At 41.9% G+C, this 14,431-nt stretch overlaps 1 protein-coding gene across 2 annotated transcripts in view; it reads left to right on the top strand.

Moving 5' to 3' along the window:
- The window catches only part of tfcp2l1 (transcription factor CP2-like 1), a 50,385-nt gene that overhangs the window by 13,353 nt on the left and 22,601 nt on the right, over positions 1-14,431 (top strand). Inside the window, exons 2-8 of one of the 2 annotated variants that reach the window (XM_067987124.1) lie at positions 1,704-1,853; positions 2,476-2,552; positions 4,761-4,866; positions 5,494-5,600; positions 6,067-6,219; positions 9,682-9,792; positions 13,065-13,153. In XM_067987124.1, the coding sequence (XP_067843225.1) occupies positions 2,496-2,552; positions 4,761-4,866; positions 5,494-5,600; positions 6,067-6,219; positions 9,682-9,792; positions 13,065-13,153 (623 nt within the window). In that variant the 5' untranslated portion in view covers positions 1,704-1,853; positions 2,476-2,495. The remainder of the gene's footprint in view (positions 1-1,703; positions 1,854-2,475; positions 2,553-4,760; positions 4,867-5,493; positions 5,601-6,066; positions 6,220-9,681; positions 9,793-13,064; positions 13,154-14,431) is intronic. The other variant, XM_067987122.1, reaches the window with a different exon arrangement.

Below are 14,431 nucleotides of genomic sequence, written 5' to 3'. Positions count from 1 at the left end.
GCACATGGGAACAGCCCCACCTGCATGTTCCCCTCCAAGTCACATACCATCCCGACTTGGAAATATATCGCTGTTCCTTCATCGTCGCTGGGTCAAAATCCTGGAACTCCCTTCCTAACAGCACTGTGGGAGAACTTTCACCACACGGACTGCAGTGGTTCAAGTAGGCGGCTCACCACCACCTTCTCAAGGGCAATTAGGGATGGGCAATAAATGCTGGCCTTGCCAGCGACGCCCGCATCCCATGACGAATAATAAAAAAAGCTGAGGTCAGAATTAGGGGTGGGGAATTACTGAACAGCCCTATAATTAGGTGTACACAGTGTGTCTTTCTACTCACTGCTGTATATCATCCTGTGACTAAAGTACACCTGAAACTAGAGATGATAAACTTTGGTTTAGATTTTCCTTTGGATCCAAACTCAGTGAATTCTGAGCCATGCTGGAAACACCATTATCATTACTTCCTCATTAAACAATGATAACCTGAAAATTCAAGCAAATCTTACTTTTGGGCTGCTCTGAATTTGGACCTGCTTGTAACTTACCCAGATTTGCACTCACCCTTGCACTAACTCCCTTAGGGCAGGCGCTACAACAGATATTACTTCTGAGTGTAATCTTAGTGAAATTCTTTAAACAAGAAGGAGTTGAAACTTATGTGCAGCCTCAAAAATTGCTGTGAAGTCCAGGCTGATTACACACGGTAGGGAGCTTCTGAGTTTTTAGATTCAACATAGCAGGACTAGCAGGACTGCAGAGGTTACAGGTGAGAAGATCACATATAAAATTTATCCTATCAGATAAATAGTCTGTTAGCACTTCCTACTGATATTGCATCAGTTGGACAAGATCTTAAGTTACTCTTTTTTAAATACATATAACCCCTCCCTTTTAGTATGTTGAGAATGTCCTACATAGTAATAGACCCAATTAATAACCAGTCATGATGCTGCCTTCATAGTTTAGGTTAAACATTATGGGCCATATTTTCCACTGGTGCAATATTAGTAGAGATTGCTGTCCGTGTTAGTGCTGCTCTGAGAATTCCTAAACCCCCAAAAGGGCCATTGCTTGTTAAGTCATTAATGAGCAACTTGTGTAACATTCTGCAGCTGGACAGTCAGTTTACTCCAGGTCGAACCTGGCTTTAGTTAGATTAACAATAAGAAAGATTTTGAAGTATCACCGCAGCAATTAAAGCAATGAAAATCTCCTCACACAAAGTCATCCAGTATTAAGTGCCTCCATGTTTACTGTAGTTTTAAAACAACTAAATCAATTTTTAATATAAATTGAATAATCTGCTTGTAGTAAAGTTTAAAGTTTGAATCGCTTACATAGAAATCAGGAGTGTCTTTGACTTAAAAGATCAAATTGGTTAATGTCCTTGACTTAATTAGCAACATTGTTCTCTTGATTGAAAATAACTGGCTTGTTCCATTCTGAAAATGTGTATGTTTTGAAACCAACATGTGAAATGTTTCTATTTGCCTGCATGTTGACCACTCTATTTATGACATCTGTTTTCTATTGAAAATTGGATATATACACATTGGAGTATTGTTGAGTTTGTCTGGGAACCTCCAAATCAAAGAGTTAACAGAAATGTTGAATTTTGATATCTACCGGGTTAAAAGCTGGGGGTTTGAATCAGCATGGAGGACTCTCGAAAGTGTTTTGTTTTTTTAAAACCAAACAAGAATTCTGGGAGAAGCAAGCCCTGCCCGAGGTGAACAGAGAATTAAGCAGGAGAGGATGCAAAGAAGCTGAATTTGTCGAGCTGTAATAAGAACTTTTGATTTCAAGACCCTCTCAGTTCGAACAACTATCAAAAGACGTTCTTATAAAGGGTAATTGACCAATTATAGACTTTCTTGTTTTTTGAGTGTGCATTGGTGTAAAATGTATAATTTGTATATCTAAAATTATCTTGTCACTTGTAAATAAAGTTAAGTGTCTTGTTCTGTAATCATCTAATCTGTGTGGCGATATCTACCATACTGAAGAGAGTTGGATAGTATATAGCATGAAACTAAGTAGAATCCAGTGAGCAGATTATTGCAGGAGGACTATATGTTACCCGACGGGTATGAACCTCCGGATGAGATACAGCCTTTGGATAACAATACATTTGTTTTTTGGGAATGGCTGAAAGACGAGAGAGAGAGGAAAGACAGAACTAACCCCCCTCAAAAATAAAACACAATGCTGTTGAATATGGAATCTATTCCACATGAGAGGGAGACTGACATTTGCAGTGCTGTAACTGCAAATGAACAAAACCGTTTATTCCTGATAATTCAAAGTCAGTTTATGCACTTAATAAAATTCAATTATCCAGCAATTTGAATTGAGTAACTAGGAAAGTGAGAAATTTAGTGGTTAAATAATATGAATTATCAGATAACTTGAATGAAGTCATTTCTAATTAAGGGGTAGAGTGCACCAACATTTTGTTTTCTTATCAACTAGGTCAACCTTATGAAATCCGTATGCTTGACAACAGAAAGCTAGAAGATTGTCAGGAAATAATTGGCAAATATATAAAGGTAAGAACTTGCAGGATGGGAGACATCTGTTCCATCTCTGGAAAGTGCGTATGATCAACAAGTGCAGCAGTCCTTGCACCTTCCATGTGTCCATGTGAATGGATTGTGCAGGGTTACATTTGCCTGTAATTGTTTTGTTTTTATGATATTCATTATATTTGTTGATGTGGAAAGATGTACTTGTGTTTTGTTTCAGCAACAATAAGCTGCTGACCTGGGCTATTACTGATTACCTTTCAGATGTTGTGCCATGCTGTTATCCTTCTTTCCCCTCTTTCCCCCACCCCCCACCCCCCCGCCCAAATGTTACCCCTCCCAAAGAAAAAAGTCGGGTAGACTGCATGGTCACACGGTAAGCCCCAGCTATTTTCATAGCCTAATGTTTCTTTTGGATATGTTTCAGACACACATTAGCACTGAATCTGCTAAAGTTGTTCCTGAGGAATGGTCATATACTAGAGGTGAGGTGAGAATGACTGCCCTTGACATCAAGGCAGCATTTGACCGAGTGTGGCACCAAGGAGCCCTAGTAAAATTGAAGTCCATGGGAATCAGGGGGAAAACTCTCCAGTGGCTGGAGTCATACCTAGCACAAAGGAAGATGGTAGTGGTTGTTGGAGGCCAATCATCTCAGCCCCAGGGCATTGCAGCAGGAGTTCCTCAGGGCAGTGTCCTAGGCCCAACCATCTTCAGCTGCTTCATCAATGACCTTCCCTCCATCATAAGGTCAGAAATGGGGATGTTCGCTGATGATTGCACAGTGTTCAGTTCCATTCGCAACCCCTCAGATAATGAAGCAGCCCGAGCCCGCATGCAGCAAGACCTGGACAACATCCAGGCTTGGGCTCATAAGTGGCAAGTAACATTCGCGCCAGATAAGTGCCAGGCAATGACCATCTCCAACAAGAGAGAGTCTAACCACCTCCCCTTGACATTCAACGGCATTACCATCGCCGAATCTCCCACCATCAACATCCTGGGGGTCACCATTGACCAGAAACTTAACTGGACCAGCCATATAAATACTGTGGCTACGAGAGCAGGTCAGAGGCTGGGTATTCTGCGGCGAGTGACTCACCTCCTGACTCCCCAAAGCCTTTCCACCATCTACAAGGCACAAGTCAGGAGTGTGATGGAATACTCTCCACTTGCCTGGATGAGTGCAGCTCCAACAACACTCAAGAAGCTCGACACCATCCAGGATAAAGCAGCCCGCTTGATTGGCACCCCATCCACCACCCTAAACATTCACTCCCTTCACCACCGGCGTACTGTGGCTGCAGTGTGCACCATCCACAGGATGCACTGCAGCAACTCGCCAAGGCTTCTTCGACAGCACCTCCCAAACCCGCGACCTCTACCACCTAGAAGGACAAGAGCAGCAGGCGCATGGGAACAACACCACCTGCACGTTCCCCTCCAAGTCACACACCATCCCGACTTGGAAAATATATCGCCGTTCCTTCATTGTCGCTGGGTCAAAATCCTGGAATTCCCTTCCTAACAGCACTGTGGGAGAACCGTCACCACACAGACTGCAGCGGTTCAAGAAGGCGGCTCACCACCACCTTCTCTAGGGCAATTGGGGATGGGCAATAAATGCTGGCCTCGCCAGCGACGCCCACATCCCGTGAACGAATAAAAAAAAACTTATACATAAAGGACCACTTTACCCTCTGCCCCCATCCCCCAGTTTACTATGAGCTGTTTAGATTCCTGCATTTTCCAGACATCTTTACTTATTCATAGATTTTGATTTTGTATTTTTCTTTCCTATATCCCCTGCTCCAGATGTATTCACAAGAGATGGTGAAGCTTCAATGAAGGACGTCCTAAAGCAAATTGACCATCCACTCTGCCAGGCAGGGGTAGAGCATTGCACAAGAAACCCAAGCAATAGAATGTATGAAATGTATTAAAACAGACAATGTCACTCCTAAATCCCATTGTTTCCTATTCATAAAGTGAATGTAAACTCATTTATTAAAAAAAAGTCCTGTCCCACAAGTAAGGGGTGGGGAAGGAGAGAAATGTGTAGCACATCCGTGCTAGTAAAAGCACTGAGTATAATTCCATGTACTTTCTACCAGTCCATAGTCTCTGTGTGTTCTCCATATTGCTGTTTGTTTAAGTGCACAGAAATGGTGCAGGATAACCAGTTCTGAATCCCAATCCTTTGCGATGACCTTCCACTGGATTGTCTTGCAGAGCATTATCCGTGTGGTTTTCCATGACCGGCGTTTACAGTACACTGAGCACCAGCAGCTGGAGGGCTGGAGATGGAGCCGGCCGGGAGACCGCATTCTGGACATGGGTGAGCAGCATTATTTGTTCCGTTGCTTCAAAAATAATTCGCTGGCTGAACCTGGTGACACCACAGCTACTGTCAGAAGCTGAGTGCATAATGCAGGTGTGACTGTTCATTCACAAACTAAATCCTGTATTAGTGGAATTAACTTAACCAGATCAATTAGATAATACATCGCCCCCTCCCCTAACATTTAGATATTTCAACATGATGTGCAATATTTGTTGAGATAATAGACTAGAGGTTCTTTATATTATTTTGTAATTGTCCCTTCCAATCCCCAGCATCACCTGACCTAATCGACCCCAGATAATGTGCTCAATGATTTTTGATATTCTTTCCTCCCTTTCTACTCCCCTTCCCCCTTTGGTGGGGATCTGACTGGGCGATGTATTATCTCACTGCTTTGGTTCAGTTAATTCCATTATTACAGGATTTAATTTGTGAACTAACAGTCACACTGCATTATACACTTGCCTGACTGAGGTTGAGAGCTTGTGCTAAATCCTAGCTGGTCCCTGCATAAGCTTATTTTGTACAAGCTGTTTTTATTTGGCATGGCGGGGGAACATCCTCTGTCCTAATGCCATGAAAGTACTCTTAAAATTATTATAAAATGTAACTTTTTTTCAGACATACCGCTGTCAGTTGGTATCTTGGACCCTCGAGCAAATCCGATGCAGCTAAATACTATTGAATTTCTTTGGGATCCTGCCAAAAGGACTTCAGTTTTTGTTCAGGTATGATGACTATCCAATAGCTTCCCGCTGTTACAGTGGTGTGTCTCAGCCTCTAATGCAATGCATGGGGGGGAGGGGAAATGAGAGGAGACATAATCTCTAATCTTGCTTGAAGTTTATTAATTTGCAGCCTGTGCCCTCTAGTTCTGAACTCACAGTCCCACTCTTCTAGCCTGTTAACACAATTGTCATCTATACCTCTTCACTGTTTGTTTTAAATCCCTGGATCATGTCTTCTGTCCAATGTCTCCTCTCCTTTTGAAAACAAGATCAGTTCTGAGCCTCTCCTCATGATTTGGTCACAAGTTCCAGATTCATCTCCTCATCACTTTTCTTTGAACCCTTCCAGTGTATCAGTGTCTGAAAGTGGGTGTCCAGAACTGAATACAATATCCAAAATGTGGCATCACCAATAATTAATACAGGATAGGGAAACTTTTAAAAGTGTTTTAAATATTTCTTTTAGGTCCATTGTATCAGCACTGAGTTCACCCCCAGGAAACACGGTGGGGAGAAGGGGGTTCCGTTCAGGATTCTGATTGACACCTTCAAACAAAACGAGAATGGTGAATATACAGAACACCTGTACTCCGCCAGTTGCCAGATCAAAGTGTTCAAGGTATGGGCTAAGTAGCTTACTGCTAGGCTAGGGGCTTATCACGAACATTGAAGGTGGTTGTCTGCTTGGGTTGATGATCAGCAGAAAATTAACTCTTCATATCTTGCTCCTTTTTGTACTGTATGAAATCATATTAATGTTGCTGTCTGCCACAGTATGGTTATGCACCCACAGTTTGTTTGGGTGGTGAGTTTCCATTCTCTGTTATGTTGAGAAAGGTGAGGTACATCCACCCAAAATATTGCGTACCTCTCAATAGCTTGTCACAATTCATCAGCCATTACTGCCCATGAACAAGAGTTTCAGAATGGGAGCTATCAGCAATATTAAGTCCCTAGGAAACACCACTCCCTTTAAAACCCTAAACGCTTTAGGAACATGGGAACAGGAGCAGGCCATTCAGCCCCTCGAGACTGTTCCGCCATTCAGTGAGATCATGGCCGATCTGTATCTTAACTCCATCCACCCACCTTGGCTCCATATCCCTTAATATCTTTGGCTAGCAAAAATCTATCTATTTCAGATTTAAAATTATTAATTGAGCCAGCATCTGCTACTTTTGTGGCAGAGAGTTCCACACTTCGATCACACTTTGCGTGAAGAAGTTTTTCCAGACTTCTCTCCTGAATGGCCTGGCTCTGATTTTAAGATTATGTCCCCTTGCCCTAGACTCCCCCACCAGCAGAAAAAGTTTCTCTCCATCTACCCTATCAATTCTTTTCAAAATCCTAAAAACCTCAATCAAATCACCTCTTGCCCTTCTATATTCCAGGGAATACAAGCCTAGTTTATATAATCTCTCCTCATAATCTAACCCTTGGAGCTCTGGTAACATTCTGGTGAATCTGCGCTGCACTCCTTCCAAGGCCAATATATCCTTTCCAAGGTGCAGTGTCCCGAACTGTAGACAGTACTCCAGATGTGGTCTAACCAGGGCTTTGTAGTTTGCTGTAGTAAAACTCCCTCCCCTTTATATTCTAGCACAATAGTTATAAAGGCTAACATTCCATTAGGCTTTTTCCTTTTTTTTTAGTGATTACTACATTTTAGTGATTTAAAAAAAAAAATTCATTCATGAGATGTGGGTGTTGCTGGCAAGGCCAGCATTTATTGCCCATCCCTAATTGCCCTTGAGAAGCTGGTGGTGAGCCACCTTCTTGAACCGCTGCAGTCCATGTGGTGAAGGTTCTCCCACAGTGCTGTTAGGTAGGGAGTTCCAGGATTTTGACCCAGCGACGATGAAGGAACGGCGATATATTTCCAAGTCGGGATGGTGTGTGACTTGGAGGGGAACGTGCAGGTGGTGTTGTTCCCATGCGCCTGCTGCTCTTGTCCTTCTAGGTGGTAGAGGTCGCGGGTTTGGGAGGTGCTGTCGAAGAAGCCTTGGCGAGTTGCTGCAGTGCATCCTGTGGATGGTACACACTGCAGCCACAGTACGCCGGTGGTGAAGGGAGTGAATGTTTAGGGTGGTGGATGGGGTGCCAATCAAGCGGGCTGCTTTATCTTGGATGGTGTCGAGCTTCTTGAGTGTTGTTGGAGCTGCACTCATCCAGGCAAGTGGAGAGTATTTCATCACACTCCTGACTTGTGCCTTGTAGATGGTGGAAAGGCTTTGGGGAGTCAGGAGGTGAGTCACTCGCCGCAGAATACCCAGCCTCTGACCTGCTCTCGTAGCCACAGTATTTATATGGCTGGTCCAGTTAAGTTTCTGGTCAATGGTGACCCCCAGGATGTTGATGGTGGGAGATTCGGCGATGGTAATGCCGTTGAATGTCAAGGGGAGGTGGTTAGACTCACTCTTGTTGGAGATGGTCATTGCCTGGCACTTATCTGGCGCGAATGTTACTTGCCACTTATGAGCCCAAGCCTGGATGTTGTCCCGGCCTTGCTGCATGCGGGCACGGACTGCTTCATTATCTGAGGGGTTGCGAATGGAACTGAACACAGTGCAATCATCAGCAAACATCCTCACTTCTGACCTTCTGATGGAGGGAAGGTCATTGATGAAGCAGCGGAAGATGGTTGGGCCTAGGACACTGCCCTGAGGAACTCCTGCAGCGATGTCCTGGGGCTGAGATCAATTGGCCTCCAACAACCACTACCATCTTCCTTTGTGCTAGGTATAACTCCAGCCACTGGAGTTTTCCCCCTGATTCCCATTGACTTCAGTTTTACTAGGGTTCCTTGATGCCACACTCAGTCAAATGCTGCCTTGATATCAAGAGCAGTCACTCTCACCTCACATCTGGAATTCAGCTCTTTTTTCCATGTTTGGACCAAGGCTGTAATGAGGTCTGGAGCTGAGTGGTCCTGGTGGAACCCAAACTGAGCATCGGTGAGCAGGTTATTAGTGAGTAAGTGCTGCTTGATAGCACTGTTGATGACACCTTCCATCACTTTGCTGATTGAGAGTAGACTGATGGGGTGGTAATTGGCCGGATTGGATTTGTCCTGGTTTTTGTGGACAAGACATAACTGAGCAATTTTCCATTTTGTAGCTGTACTGGAACAACTTGGCTAGTGGCGCGGCTAGTTCTGGAGTACCAGTCTTCAGTACTACAGCTGGGATGTTTTTGTGACCCATAGCCTTTGCTGTATCCAGTGCACTCGTCCGTTTCTTGATATCATGTGGAGTGAATTGAATTGGTTGAAGATTGGCTTCTGTGATCTCTTTGGACCGCCACTGTTCCTAGCTTCTCACCATTTAAAAAAATACTTGGATCTATCCTTTTTTGGTCTAAAATGGATGACCTCACACTTCCTGCATTGAAATCCATCTGCCACAGTTTTGCCCACTCACTTAATCTGTCTTTGTGATTTGTTTTGCTCCCATCTAGGCTACTCACTATGCCACCAATCTTTGTGTTCTTGGCAAACTTGGATATATGGCTCCCTATTGTGTTATCTAAGTTATTAATAAATATAGTGAATAGTTGAGGACCTAGCACAGATCCTTGTGGGACACCACTAGTCACTTCCTTCCAATTTGAGTACATACCCATTATCCCTACTCGCTGTTGTCTACCGCCTAACCAATCTCCTAACCAGGTCAATAATTTGCCTTCAGTTCCATGAGCTTTTAATTTTAGCTTACATTATATGTGTTATTTAACGTTATATGTGTTATTTAACGTTATATGTGTTATTTAAGATCATGAGAGTTTTTAGAAAAGGCCATTAGGCCAATTCAACCTCACCTTCCTGCCTTTTCACCGTATCCCTCATTCCTTTCTCTCCTTCCAGAAATCAGTGTAATTGCATCATGAATCCATTTGAAAGTATTTTGTTGCCGAAATGTTGCTGAAATGGTTGGATTGTTTTTGTTTTATTTATAGTTCAGCTGAGTGGAGAACTTTTGTTTGTTTTGGTGTTTGCTTCTTGGGTTGAAATGATGTGAATTTGACTCGCTCCTAGATTCCTGTAAGACTTGAATATGGTTGTAATGGGTGTGTGTTTTTAAAGCCTAAGGGAGCTGATCGAAAACAGAAAACTGATCGGGAAAAAATAGAAAAGCGAACGGTCCAAGAGAGAGAAAAGTACCAACATTCATACGATACAACAATCCTCACAGAGGTGAGATCTTTCTTGTAGGCATTGGATTGTGGAAGCTCTTAAATTGGGACACGGACATTTAAATTTATATTCCACTAACTTGCAAACCCAATCACCACCTTTCTGTAGGTCACTGTTGACATAAAACAATGATTATTGATAGATTCTAGTGTATTTTATGTTTACAGTGGTAAAGGTGGCAGAAGTAAGTTTCTTGAATTTATGCACTTATTTGCTGTGTAACAACTTTTCTTGGTAGTGTTTCTTCTAACTAGAACATTGGTGTGTGAAAAGCCATCCCATCAACATCAAATTACTAGCTAAGGTTTTTTAAAATCTGAATTCAAAACTGAACTACATCTCCCATGCACAGTTCTAAATAAACACATGTACTATTTGGAGTCATAATGCAGCGTTCCAGATGGCTAATTGATGTTTGGGCTGGTCGTTTCTTTCTACAAGACCTTCCAGCCCATGCTCAGCCTGGATAGTTTTGATTTATAGCCTTATTTTGGTTGTATGAGAGATAATCTAATAATAATTTGATATTGGTTCCTTTTAATGAAAAGTTAATTTTGTGTAATTGCCCAACTGGGGTGGATGTACATATTCCATTCATTTCAGATCTTTAAGCATCAATACTTAGGAAGCGCACGAGTGGGATGAAGTTCTTTATTTGGTTTATAACACCTTCCCTCGGGGGTGGGGTGCATGGAAGAAACTATTAAAGTTTATTCAGCAGGGCAGCGAGCATCTGTGGAGCGAGTAAGTGTTAATGCTTCAGGTCGATGACCTTTGTTCTGATGAAAGGTCATCGACCTGAAACGTTAATTCTGTTTCTCTCTCCATAGATGCTACCTGATCTGTTGAGTGTTTTCTAGCATTTTCTGTTTTTATTTCAGATTTCCAGCATCTGCGGTATTTTATTTTTGCTTTGAAGTTTATTCTTTATTTGCTTTACGTTTTAAACATATAAAAGTGTAATTTATTCAAATTCAATCTTGTGCCATAACTAGAGATTCTTGATAACACAATGTGATGCAATCAACATTTTTACAAAATGATTTAAGTGTCAACTTGGCTCAGTTGTGGGCAGTTTGGCCTCCGAATCAGAATGGTTGGGTTCAGGCCCCGTTCCAGGTTCTGGATGTACTGCACTTGCCAGCCCACAATCTTTTGTTCATTATAATGAATGGGAGAAAATTCAATGCTGGCAAGCACAGGAGCAGGAAAGCCCTGCAGTAAACGTGCTCCGTACTGAGGGAGTGCTGCACAGCTTGAGGTGCCATCCTCCGGATGAGATGTTAAGCTGATGTTTTCAGGTAGATGTTGGGAACCCCCCATGGCACTATTAGAAGGGTAGAGAGTGCACCCAGTGTCTTCTTCAATGTTTCTCCCTCAACTTAACACCACCAAAACAAAATTAACTGATCATTCGTCTCTCTGCTGTTTTGTAGGATCTTGCTGTGTGCAAAACAGTTGTTGCATTTACCTACATAAGAAACTGCACTTTAAAGTAATTAATGTGAAGTGCTTTGGGATGTTTGAGACACATAAGGAACTATGCAAATGCAAGTCTTTTAATCAAAAATGTTTTGATCTCTTGCATTCACTCCTGAGCTTAAAAGAAAAAAAAAACTTGCATTTTATAAAGTGCCTTTCACAACCTGAAGATGTCCTAAAGTGCTTTAAAGCCAATGAGGTACTTTTAAAAGAAAAATGTAGTCACTTTTGTAATGTAAGAAACGCGGCAGCCAATTTGTGCACATCAAGGTCCTGCAAACATGTGATAATCACAAGATAATCTGTTTTTAGATATTGGTTGAGGGATAAATATTGGCCAGAACTCCCTAGCTCTTCTTCGAAATAGTGTAATGGGATCTTTTACGTTCACCTGAGGAGGCCGATAGGGCCTTGGTTTAATGTCTTGTCTGAAAGACGACACCTCTGACAGTGCAGTGCTCCCTCAGTACTGCACTAGGATGCCAGCCTGGATTTTGTGCTAGAGTGGGATTTGAATGTTGTATTTTGTGAGATCCAGTGCCATGAGAAGGAGTTATTGCTGCACTTCACATAAAATTTTTTAGGAGTGCAGGCCCAATGAGTATTTGGTGTCAATCTCACCTACATAGCTGTCTCTGTAATCATCTGATCCTTTTCACTCCAGAAATCTATCTGGTTGCTTCCTGAACCCATTCATCCCTGCTAACATTCCACAAATTAATGACCTGATTTTGTTTCAAAATGTAGAAGTTTTATATTAACTAAGGGAGAAGGAAGGTCACATTGAAATACTTTCAAATGCTTCTCTTTATCCCAAGATGTAGCGTGTGTATTGTTAGACTGCTGTAGAAATCAAATATTGTAATTTTAAAATAGAATTTAGAGCATCTGAATCTTCCTTTTTTATCTGTGGTGAACTCTGAATTAAAATTCAGTTTATTCTATGTAGAATCATATAATTTTACAACACAGAACGAGGCCCATTGTGCCGGTGCTGTCTAAAAGAGCTTAGTCCCGTACTTTAAAAATTTTTCTTTCAGATATTTATCCATTTCTCTTTTGAAAGCTATTATAATTTCTGCTTCCACCACTGATTCAGGTAGGGAATTTTACATTTCAAGAACAGTATGCATTAAAAAAATGTATTCTATTAAACTCTCCCTTCCTTTTGGTGATGATCTAAAGTTTATGCCCTCTAGTTATTGCCTTACAGACCACTGGAAATAATTTTCCCCTTATTCATCAAAACACTTCATAATTTTGAATGCCTATCAGATCTCTTCTCAATCATCTCTCTTTTAGTGAAAGGAGTCAGTTTCTCACTTCTCTGCTCATAACTAAAGCCTCTCATCTCATTGAATCTCTCTATGATCTTAATATCTTGCCTAAAGTAGGGCTTCTGAATCTGGACGTGATATTCTTCAGCCTAACCAATAATTTTTACAGGTTTAGCATTACCTCTTTGTTTTTGTATTCTGACCCTATTTATAAAACCTGGGATCCCTTACGATTTTTTTTTGCAGCTTTATCAACTTGTCCTCCCACTTTTTAAAGATTTGTATATCTTAACCCTTCTCTGTTCCTCTACCCTTTTTTTAAAGTTTTACATCTTTTAATGTTTTTTTACACAAAAACACTGCAGTAGTTGGAGTTAATCATCACCTCCTATGCATAACCCACAAGAGGAAAAACTGTGTTGCTTTCTGTCACTTTTACATTATAATAAAAGAATACTAATGCCATACTTTGAGAGATGCTGACTAACCTATGCTCCTCATTGTTCTTTGCAGTGCTCTCCATGGCCTGATGCTTCATACGTTAATAGTACTCCCTCCATAGGGTACCACAGCTTGCCTGTCAGCTTCAGTGTCAGTGAAGGGTATGTACCACATTCTCTACAAAATCCCCATTGTCTCTGCCTTGGCCATGAGTGATTGTAGATTTGGAGTACCAGAATCTAAAGCCAATCCATTTTTTGTTTAAACAAAATCATTGTCCTTATTTCAATAACCTGGCTCCAATGAATGAATTGCTGGATATATGCAACTACAGGGATAAAGTTGCAGGAAAACCACAGTATAATTTGAGACGCTCCAGACCAATTTAATCTTTGCCATTTCAACTGTGGTCTGAGCTTGAGGTTCTAGTATGCTTTGTCTTTGACATGGATTGAGAATTGGTTAACAGACAGCAAACAGAGTGTAGGAATAAACAGGTCTTTTTCAGGTTGACAGACTGTGACTAGTGGGGTACCGCAGGGATCGGTGCTTGGGCCCCAGCTATTCACAATCTATATCAATGATTTGGATGAGGGGACCAAATGTAATATTTCCAAGTTTGCTGATGACACAAAACTAGGTGGGAATGTGAGTTGTGAGGAGGATGCAAAGAGGCTTCAAGGGGATATAGACAGGCTTAGTGAGTGGGCAAGAACATGGCAGATGGAATATAATGTGGAAAAATGTGAAGTTATCCACTTTGGTAGGAAAAACAGAAATGCAGAGTATTTTTAAAATGGTGAGACCTGGATGGCCTACTTGACATGATTACTATGTCACAGTATGAGACTCTTGGCAGGGGAGAAGGGAGCTAGAGGGCTGAATACATTTATCTTACTTTCTTGGCAAAAGGCACTGCTTGGGGTGGTTCCTATCTCTAAAGTGCAGCCTGTGGATGTCATCTCGACCATATGCAGCAGCAGTTTACTAGACAGATTTAAATAAGAAACCAAAGAGTTGCACTTTAAACACAGCTCTTGGCCATTACTGGTGGTTTCCTTTTTAAATTTTGCTGCATGAATTGTTTGGACTCCACCCAGGCACTAAAAGCATAGTCTTCAAGATAGTTATTCTTTATGGGTTAGCTTTCCTTTTTTGTCTCTCCTCTCCTGAAGGCACTTGACTCTTGCTGGGGTATTTTTTCAGAATCCTCTGCCACCCTCCAGAACCTTGCTTCAACGAGTATTATAACGCAGACAGTAAGTGTTGGCAGGCTATTCAGTATGATGAAGGGCACCACCGCTGAGTCAGGTCGTGTCCTCACTCTGTGCCTGTACGTTGTTACTTTCCAGCAGAGACAGTGGATACCGATCAGGAGCAGGAATGCCCTCCCCCCACCCATCACCTCCCCCCAAACAATAAATGGTGTGTCCAATTGA

Source organism: Heptranchias perlo, chromosome 7, assembly GCF_035084215.1.
Source record: "Heptranchias perlo isolate sHepPer1 chromosome 7, sHepPer1.hap1, whole genome shotgun sequence".
Lineage (NCBI taxonomy): Eukaryota > Metazoa > Chordata > Chondrichthyes > Hexanchiformes > Hexanchidae > Heptranchias > Heptranchias perlo.
Note: the sequence above shows the minus strand (reverse complement) of the source record. Positions and strands in the feature narration are given on the sequence as shown.